General features: G+C 37.4%; 1 protein-coding gene across 1 annotated transcript; it reads left to right on the plus strand.

Annotated features, from left to right (window-relative positions):
• The first annotated feature begins 553 nt into the window (after positions 1-553).
• On the plus strand, positions 554-10595 carry LOC109051491 (UPF0524 protein C3orf70 homolog B). Its single transcript, XM_019069037.2, has 3 exons — positions 554-1048; positions 1345-1533; positions 8106-10595. Exons 2-3 carry the CDS (start codon positions 1350-1352, stop codon positions 8666-8668), a joined length of 747 nt encoding a protein of 248 aa, XP_018924582.1. The 5' UTR covers positions 554-1048; positions 1345-1349; the 3' UTR covers positions 8669-10595.
• The last annotated feature ends 382 nt before the right edge of the window (positions 10596-10977 follow it).

The following is a 10977-nucleotide window of genomic DNA, read 5'->3' on the forward strand; positions in this document are numbered from 1 at the left end:
TGAGGAAAACTTTTTAATTGATTTGGCTTTGAGGATCTATGTGGAATAGCTGGTCTGTGAGGTGTAGTGTGTATGATGTGATTTGTGCTTTGCTGCAAGGGATAAATTAATTGCTATTACTTCTGTGCTGCTACTCAAATATGTTTGAGGCTGTTTAATTAAACCACATTTTGCTTCTGTTTTGTTTGATTTTGTTTATGTCCAAAGATGGCATAGAAATAAAACTATGAAAACCAGATTATTTGAGAGATCAGAATTTTGCATCAGTACTTAGATTCACTAATATATCATAAAACAATGCATTTGTACGGCATTGTTTTAAATGTTCACACAGTGCCAAAAACTTATCAACATTTCATACATTTGCTGTTTTTACCACTATAATAGTTACCTACCAAGGATCAGTGTAATATTATTTGATTTAAATTATATTGTATTTTTTTTTATTTTTATTTTTATTTTTTTTGCATTATTATATTACTATTTTAGAATATCTTCTAAAAGCTCGTTCTTTGTTTCATTGTACACCGTACGATACAATGTAAATGAGAAAACCTTTGTAATGGCTCTCCGGGGATTATAGCGCCGTCTGCTGGTCACGTGTCGCAGTATAATATCTGTGAGCGTGCGAAGCGAGCAGCTCTCAGTCCCGCAGCAGCATCCACCGCGACAGCAGCGCGAGGAGCTCACGCGCCACCGGCCTCTTGTTTCACATAAGTTTCAGTCTGTGCTGCTTTGATAAGCTTTTTTTTCCCTCTTTAAATAGCGGACGCTCCAGGACACTTCACATGCACGATTGTTCCTCAATAGAGATCTGGCAGATGCCGTTGTTTTAACTGAATTCAATTGATATTTCTCTGGAAATCTATGAAAACCCAAGGAATATCCGCATCGAGAAGCCATTTGTCAGTTTAAATGGGGAAAATGTCATTCTTCGTATTCCGTATGAATACAAGGATCTTAATGCAGATGTTGTGGGAAGTTTAGTGCAGATATTGTGTGATGGCAGGAAATCATCATCAGCTGTAAGTGCTCAGACCTGAATAAGGTAAGCAAAACCAAACTCCAAATATATGTTTAGTTCTATTATTTGAGGCTAATACTCTGCTGTTCTTCATTTATTCTTGATACAGTAATATTTTAAATAACATCAATGATATTGCATGATGATATTATATAATACTGTAAAATAACGTGAAATTAAAGACAGTTTACATTTGGTATAGACACTTTCACATATAAATACATTTTATATTAAAACTTTCCAATTTGTGATGCATGTTAAGTCAGTAGGTAACACTCAGCTCGACGGTGTATTTTCATTGCATGTCTCTTCACTTACAGTAACCATGGCTTACAGCGGAGCTCAGAAGGCGTTGAAGAGTGATAAGTTAGATGAAGCTCAAGCTCTGGCCAAAAGCTGTGCAGGCAGACCGGACTTTCTCCCCTGTGATGGACTCTCCATCTGCGCGACACACAGCCACGGAAAGTGTTTCAAACTGCACTGGTGCTGCCATTTGGGCTGGTGTCACTGTAAGTGGCCACCTTCTGACACGCAAATGCATTCTATTCCACTCTATTCTATTTTAAATACATCACCTGATAAAACAATAAGTGCAGAAATGAGGAGTAGTATCATACATGTGACACAAAAATCAACAACAAAGGGACAATAATGCAGCTGACAGTATTATTAAAGATCACTGGCCAAACATTTTATATATGTAGCAGAAAGAAATATCCTGCTGTCGATCATCATCAAATGGGTTATATAGTGAATACATGCACAAGATTTCATTTTCTTCACTATTTTTATGAATCTAGGGTTTTAAATATGACATCTATTTGATAAATACCATGCGCTGTGTGTATGATCGCACAACCTGTTTTTCTTATTTATTGTCACAGCTGCTTTGGGGATATTTATGAGCTTGTGCCGTCATCAGAAACTGCTGTCTGGTGTCGTTTGGATGCTTTTTCAGCATTATATGACTTCATATGTTTCTGAGAATTTCTTAGTAAGCAAGATGTGTCAGCCATGAATATCTCCCCAGAAATATCTCCGCAGCAAATCCAGTGTGAGGGTTAACATTTATATTTTACTTTATCAAAGCAGACCTCACCCCACCTGAACCTTGACGCCCCCTCTATATTTTCCAGTCGTTAGCTTGACATGACCCTGGATCCACCGGCCATCAGCGTATACACAGGAAGCAACAGCTCCGCTGCTTTAGCAGGATGTCCACTTCCTCTAGTTCATGTCCCTTTGACTGAGTTCAGCTCCTAGGTGATTGTAAAAGCTTTCATTGTGTTTAAGGGAGGTAAATGTCAGCGTGAGGCCTTTAGAAGCGTGTGAACTGATCAAACCATATTTAATACCCTCCCATGACACTTCCATCGGGGGAACTGAACTTTATTGAGTTCAGCCATCAAATAATAAAAGAATATTATCCTCAGTGGCCCTTAGAGTACTTTCAACCCAGAGATTTTTGATTTCCTGTATATTTTAGATTAAGGCCATTCTTTTCCAGCTTATTTTTGGTGTAACTGATCAGCTACTGGTCTATGCTTGTGATTACTTATACAGCACAGGAAGGGTACTCTATTTATGTATTTATTTGATCGATAAAAGCATGTCTGTAATCATCATAAATTCACACTCTCTGCACAATGTAATACTGGTCTGCAAATGCAGTTATGCAGCATTTGTTTTATGACTACTTCATCATTGTTAGCATACATTGTGATAGTGTAATAGTTTTTACCTTTCATTAATGCACACATGAGATATGAAGTTGCAAAATCATGAATTTGGATTATAGGATGGTGGGAGACACTCAGTGTTAATACAGTACGTGTATGTCCTTTATCAGTCTGTGCACATTATGACAGCTTTAATCTAGCGTTATTGCAACAGAGACAAAGCATTATGTTAATGCGTGCTTGTGGTTTATCAGCCTGCACACTTGCCCTGTGATATAACTACTGACTGGTGCGCCATTGAAAAGCACTAAATGTACCATAAAATTACAAACACAACATGCTCACCCCGACTGTATTGTTTAGTATGCCTGTTCTGTTAAATAATTCATGGCTAGAAATCCTGGAGCTCTGATGCATAACTGTGTTGCAGACTTTTGAAATTACAGCTAGCACAAATGGTAACTGCTATTCACAACCCCATGTGTGGCACATTATCAGGTGGAGCACTCATCATTTTATGAAAGAGCTACAGATCTTTCACTTTAGTGGAGAGGTACACTACAGTTTAAAGTTTTTCTGAAATAAATGCAAACTATTATTCAGCAAGGATGCATTAAACTGATCAAAAGTGAAAGTAAAGACATTTTCAATCATATAAAAGAATCTATTTCAAATAAATGCTGTTGTTTTAAGCCTTCTATTTATCAAAACATGAAAAAAAAAACGTGTCATGGCTTTTCACAAAAATATTAAGCAGCAGAACTGTTTTCAACGTTAATAACATTAAGCAATCAGCATATTAGAATAATCATGTGAAACTTAAGACTGGTGTAATTATGCTGAAAATTCAGCTTTGCCATCACATGAATAAATATTTTTTTTATCAAATAAATGCAGCCTTGGTGAGCATAAGAGACGTTTCTTTTAAAAAACATTAAAAAAAATGTATTGACCCCACTGAATGAGTACTGAGATTGTGATCAGTGCCAAAAAAACTTAAATCCCCTAAATCCTTTCAAATGCAATTCTGTTTCCATTGTAGAATAAGTCTTTATTGTGTCTTACATCTTCTAAGGGTGCAGTGAGAGCCCCATCAGGACATCGCTGTGTTATGGTGTACATTGTGATGATTTATTAATATTGCTGTTCTACAGCACCACACGTGATGCAGTCAGCTTTGCTCAGCTGTGTTTGGGATTGACAGTATCCAGTCATACTTTGAGCAAATCCAGGGCTGTGGTGAGAGAATAGGAAGCTGTGTGATTGGTGCCTGTGCTTTAGGCGTGTACGTGCTGCTTAGTGATGTTATGTGGCCATGTGTGAAACGTAGAGAAGGAAGCCTCCTGTTTCTGGCGCTATGCCTGCAGCTCCAGCTGTCAAACATTGATTTCCTCTGTGAGCTCTATTCTGGCTTGGAGATCCGGTCCTTTGTCCAACAGATTTATAAAACAAAGATCCGAAAGAAGTCTGCAAATGAATGCCAAATCGTACAAGTGGAACCTCTATTGTTGATTGCACATGAGAAAAGTACAGCGAAATAATTGTGTTCCACTGAGTTGAGATAGTCGCCACCCCTGCAATTTGCTTCATTTGCACTTTTCACAGGACATGTTCGGAATCTCATTAGAATGTAATGAGTTTATTTTGCTTTTGTGTTTCTTTTGTTGTCTTTGCTTCTCTCGGCAAGATATGTTTATTAAGTTCTACTCATGAATTTATTACAGAAATCATATTTAATCTCAGGGCTACAATAATTGTGTGCTTATACACTTTAAAGGTATAAAGTTGTCACTGGTGTGGTACTCTAAAGTACAAAAGCTAAAAGGTACGTCTTTGTACCTTATTTACTCCTAAATTGTAGTCTACATATTAGTATTTAAAGGTACATATTAGCACCTAAATTGTACATATTTAATTTTGTGCTTTTAAAAATCTTTTTGTGCTTACAGTTATTTTAAGGGGCCATTTACACGACACTGTTTTCAACTAAAAAGAGATTTTTAAAATGTGTTTTGGCTGTTCATTTAGACTATAACAGCATTTTGGGGGCCTGAAAACTGAAACTTTTATCAGTTTCAAAGTTTTTGACAGTGATACTGTTATCGTCTCAGTATTAACTATAAAAATGTGAGTTTGTGAAAACGGTGATGTCATGCGTATACACGTTCAGTCTATAGTTATGCGTGAGTTTCTTTACAAAGTGACATCAACATCTACTGGCCTGGCATACATTATACAGCATTTTAGTCATTTTTTATTAATCACGTTGTCTGCGTTTGGTCAAACTGATTAGCTGAAATCAAAACAGGGACAGTAATAGATGAGCGCCAGCCTGTGTTATACTTTCTGCGTCCGCTAGTGTCTGCTATGGTATGCGTGATGTAAAAATCGTCATTGGAGAGTGTGCGCGGAGGTTCTGAGGGGACATCCACGTGCCTACCATTTTTTGTGGGAGCCTCCAGTAGGCTTCAAAAGCACCAATTGCACATGCGCAGGCCCATTGCTACTAGAACCTGTACAATCCGTCGATAAAACAATATTAAGACAGCCAGATGTGCAATAATTCTGGGCAATTGTTTGTTCACATGTTTGTTGGGGAGCAGACCATCAGCTTACGCTTTCGGTAGTATAAATACAAGTAGTCCGCGTCCACACTGTCCGTGTACGCGCCCGGATAGCTCATGCAGAAAGTATAACACAGGCTATATACTTTCCTAAGTGTCTCCTATAAATCCATTCTGGGAAAGTAAATGGGATGGATGGGGTTGCTGTCATATGTTGTCTCTGTAGAGCTGACTTCTTTATAATTCAGGGGATGCTTTTGTGGAAGAGAAAGATGGAGACTGAGCATGTGAGAAAGACGCTTAGACAAAGAGACATGAGACAAGAGACTTACTGTCAAAGGCCATGAGTGAATGAGTGGATTTTGATCTGGGCCTTAGATAACAGGAGATTAGTGTTGTCATAGATGTCCTGATCATAGCCCGGCTGAATTCTGCTAGATGTGTGGAACGGAACGGAAATGAGTTGTATGATGCCAACAAAACAACCCAATATATGACTCAACAGGCTCAACCCAGCGGTTGGGTGAATTTTTAGAGTGTACCAAAGACTTTCAGTGCGGCTGAGCTCAGGACTCTGTGGTGGCCAATTCGTGTTTTTGTATTGATGATGGTGGTCTCTGAACCTTTTTTTAACATTATTGCACGGCTCTGTGGAATACTTCATTCTGATTGGTCAATCGCGCCATCCAGCGGTATTTTATTCCCAGATAACAACCGCCAAATTGAATAACACACCGTTCACCTGGGTACTATGAGTTATCTTGACTGGTACTACTCATATGCTTAACGAGTCATTCCACAATCGTTGACTGTCTGGCGCCATCTTGTGACTGAAAACACCCCGCGTTACAATGGAAGACTTCAGCATTAATTTCAACATATATGGTAAAAACAAATCTTTTTAGCCATTTAATAAGCGGGATAATGTACAGTACATCCAGCCGGTTGTTATCTCAGAATAAGCCCCTTCAGGCTGATACAAGACCCCTCCGCTTCACGTAGGTATTCTAGACTATTCTGAGATAACAACCGGCTGGATATACATTATCCCTTACATAAATCTTGACATTGTCATTGTGGAATATGTACATGTCATATGTCTTCCAACATGGTTGTGTAAGAAATAAAAAGATACACAGCATCAGTTAGGGTTACAACCATACAACCAACAGATTAAACATTTATTTCACATATTAGATCAATTGTAGCTTTTGGTGTGAACGGACAACACACTCGTTTTTTTTTTTTTTTTTTTTTAATAAACTTTGCCCCTTAATAAAAAATAAAATAAAAACATCCACATATACATAGAAAGTTTTTCAACATTCAGCAGCTTGGCTGTGAGGCTGTGTCTCATTTCATGCACAGAGAGGTTAACCAATCACAACAGAGTTTATTTTTGCATAGAAGAATTATAGCTACAATAAGACTCAAAGGAAAACCATCATACTGTATAACTAAATCATGATTCTTTTGGTTGCAAGAAACATTATCTAACATTCTTAGTGGACTATGATAAAAAATAAAATGCCACAATGTGTAGAATAAGCCCTGTTCATTCTGTGAAAGTAGTATTGCTGCACTGTAATACAACCTCAGTGTATTACAGCATAATATTTGGATTATTAATTTTTATCTTTGACTATTCTGAATGTGCACAGGTTTTTTTATTTATTTATTATTATGTAATGATATATGTTTCAATGAATTACATTTGACAATTTTCGATTTTTGATCTGTCTTTTATGACAGCAAATCCAAAGATGAACTAAACTGCTGTGTGCCAGTAGTTTTCATCAGCATGTAGATGCACGCCACAGGTTTTTGAATAACTTTCTCTGTGTGAGATACTGATATGTGTGATTTAATGAAAACAAAACAGATTGATTTGTAAATGATGATGACATTCAGACCAGAGGTCTGGCACTAATACTGCAGTGCACTGCAAGAGACTGTACATAATGAAGCATCCTGTGAGTTTTAATGCAATGCATATTTTCTTCTTTTTTTTTTTTCAATGCCTCAGTTATACTTAAAGGAACAGTTCACCCAAAAATTAAAATTTGCTTAATATTTACTCACCCAGGGGTCATCTAAGATGTAGATGAGTTTGTTTCCCTGTCATAACAGATTTAGAGAAATTTAGCATCACATCAATTGCTCACTAATGGATCCTCTTCAGTGAATGGGTGCCGTCAGAATGAGTCCAAACAGCTGATAAAAACATCACAATTATCCACAAGTAATTTACATGACTCTAATCCATCAGTTAACATGTTGTGAAGTGAAAAGTTGCATGTTTGTAAGAAACAAATCAATCATTCAGAAGTTTTTATTTCAAATGAGTCATCTATCAATAATATTAATACTCTCCAGTGAAAAAGTCATCTCATCTGAATCAGGAAAGAAATATGCACAGCCTTAATCAATCAAGCACGCCTTAATGGTTTATTTGTTTCTAGACTGAAATCATGTGGATTAGTAGTGTATTATTGTGACATTTTCTTCAGTGGTTTGCACTCTCAGTCTGACGGCACCCATTCACTGCAGAAGATGCATTAGTGAGCAAATGATGTAATGCAAAATTTCTCCAAATCTCTTCTGATGAAGAAACGAACTCATCTACACGATGGCCCGAAGTTGAGTATATTTTCAGCAAATTTTCATTTTTGGAAAAACTATTCCTTTAAAGCTTTGCTACCTAAATATTTCCAAAAGCCTCCGCTTAAATTTACTGCTTGCTTCAGTGTTGACAAGATAATAAAATTTGAATGCTCAAATTAGTATGTGTTTTCTAACACATCCAGGTAATGATCTCCTTTTACTCTGTCTGTACAGGTAAATATGTCTACCAGCCCATGACCAATGTCGCTCAGCTACCCAGCACACCTGTTCCGTCCGCTCCATCTGACTGCACCGACACCATTGATCTGTCCATCTCTCTGACTGAGCGCTTCCTCCGCATCTCCCCCTGTTTCCTGCCTCCACCTTGTCCCGAATCTCCCAAATACTGCAACATTGCTGAACTGTTTATCGATGACTACATTGTCAAACGCATCAACGGCAAGATGTGCTACGTTCAGCGGCCCCCAGTTCACACGGAGGCCCCTCCCACTCCACCGCAAATAAATCCTGCCCCTCTGACACCACAGAAACAGAAGCAGACTGTTGAAGAGACGGTTAAAGGACCAAAAATGGGCCACTGCTCTTCGCCCTCCAACTCCGAGGACTCAGGGATCAACGCATTGGGAGGACACTATCTGGAGTCTGAGGAAGAGGATGAACTTAGCACTGATGGACACTCGAGTCCGGGAAGTCTATGGGATCAGGATGAATGCACCCTACTGTCCCCTTCCAAATCCATTGTGGAGATTATTGAAAATATTGAAACTACTGTGTGATATTTGCTCTTTTTGTTCTTTTTACATCTCTCTCTCTCTCTTTGTCTGACAAGATAAACTCAATGTGTTAAAAGAAATATTGTATGTAGAGGAAAATGCTACACCCATAAACACAGTGCTATACTTTATATTTGTCTTTAATATCTGTGCTCATTGTTACGCCTCACATGGTCCTTAATTTGATATTAATCATAGTTCTTGTCGTTATATATGCAATATGAAAGACCTTTCGGATAAAAGTGAACCAAATACCATTATTGAGCAAACTGCATTCTTGCGTTACGTCAATTCGTTATTGTAATCCATAGTGAACTGGGGTTAAATCACATAAAATTAATTGTGGAATTGGGGATAATTTATTCCAAATTAATTATTTAAAGTCTTGTCAGTACAAAGAAAATATGGTCAGGCTACTGTGGTGGCTACTTTATGCTACTTGCTACGAAAACATAATTTTCAGATGTTCATCTTGTTGGATTTTCTTCTTAGTAAATCTGTGTGTAGCTAGTAAGATATGGTTATAACATTTTTCCATGCACCTTCAAACTATCAAAATCATCTGTGCAGAAGAGCAGTGTCGAGACTTTCGACTCACAACCGAGGTAAAACTAAGCTTGCAATTTTGTGTTTCCACCACTGATGGCGATAAAGAGGTTAACATTTTGTTGTGCAGGTTTAAGGAGAACAAATGACACTTCTGCACCTAAACCTGTTTTGCCACATTATAACTAAACAGTTGACCAATATATGAAGTCAAGTGTCAAATATTTAGACCCTTCTAAGAGAACATTTCATTGTCAATGAAGGAGTTGTTTTCATGTGTTCAGAGAGCAGAGTTTTACTGATACTGAAGGCTGGCATCCGGTCAACCGTCATCCAGGAGGAGGTCAGTGCTTCAGATATGTAATTTTTCATGTTCTTTAAAAGAGTAGAGTAACAGACATGGCATACATTTAATTTAGTCATTATGTGTGTTCCCTGGAAATCAAACACATTACAGTGGTATTGATAGCACCTACTCTACCAAAGAAGCTATGGTAGCAGGTGCAATGAAGTCATATTGGTATTTCTTTAATCTGTCATGGTGTTTTTACAATATTTAGCTAGCTTTACTATTCCTAGTAGTTTGGGAGAGGAAAAGGCTTTGTTGGTCTTTGATAATTTAATAGTTTCTGACTCTTTAAGTGCTGAACATGACTGTCCTTTCAAATCACAAACTTACGTAAGACCATTGAGAACCCTCTGCGGTGTCAACATCATGCATTTTCTTCATCCTAGTTCAAAACACAGAACATGAATAGGGCACATCATAAACATTGGATGCAAATTATATTCATGCTACTTTAATTGATATTAGTCATAAAGGTTCCTGGCAATTATGGCCATGATTGCCAAATCCTTTCCTTCAGTTCTCTTGCCAGGTTTAACAAAAAGGAACAGGTGTCTTGGTACAAAGGTTTCTTTTTCAGGTCCACTTTAATTATCATTAACATTATGATGCTTTTCATAGGTCTTGGTACTGTTAGTGCTCTAATTTCCATGTAAACACAGCTAAAATATTTTTCTTTTGCCTCAGTCATCAAGATATCATACTTGAAATGTCCTTGAAATCCACAGAAGTGGATTCAGGATACAGTGTTTATGGTAATTATGAATAATAATTTCAAATGAAAAGTTGCCCAGATGGAAACCATTAAGACACCAGCCAGATGGCACACTGCATCAAACTTAGTAGATTTAGTTAAACGAACATACACGAGAGATGATTTACGTTGACTCTTAGTTTGATTGAACATTATTTCTTAAGCTCAGATCAAACAATGGATACGTCATATCTGATGAAATTCACAAAGGTCATGGTATTTCAGTGCATATAGCCATGTCACAAAATCAGCTTAGCCTGTTTAAAATAAATCTTTCTCCAACATTGTTGTCTTTGAATTCCATTAGTGAATGATGAAAAAAAAAGTCATATTTTCAATGTCATATTTGGAGAAAACATGAGTGATGCTTGCACCTCGATGCATTTAGGGTGTTCTTGGTGATTGCCAGTGCACTGCTTTTACGTCTGTTTTTAGTTTGTTGTTATGTGGTTCCTAGGTGGTTACTAGGGCATTGCTAAGTGGTTATTTTTTTCTAAATCTGATCGCTTAGAAAAGTAATACCACACCTCACTTTAAAATGCCGCAGAATTTGAGTTATCATTCATATTCATTTCACAAGATGTGATGTGCAGTATCTTCTCAAATTATAACATAACGTGAAGCACATTTATTACTGTTAGACAAGCACAAAAGATTTCCACACAA

Source organism: Cyprinus carpio, chromosome B9 (assembly GCF_018340385.1).
Source record: "Cyprinus carpio isolate SPL01 chromosome B9, ASM1834038v1, whole genome shotgun sequence".
NCBI classification, from domain to species: domain Eukaryota; kingdom Metazoa; phylum Chordata; class Actinopteri; order Cypriniformes; family Cyprinidae; genus Cyprinus; species Cyprinus carpio.

Coding starts and splice junctions, on each gene's coding strand:
- LOC109051491 (XM_019069037.2), top strand. CDS start 1,350: ATGGCTTACAGCGGAGCTCAGAAGGCGTTGAAGAGTGATAAGTTAGAT. Junction 1,534..8,105: donor CCATTTGGGCTGGTGTCACT/GTAAGTGGCCAC, acceptor CTGTCTGTACAG/GTAAATATGTCTACCAGCCC.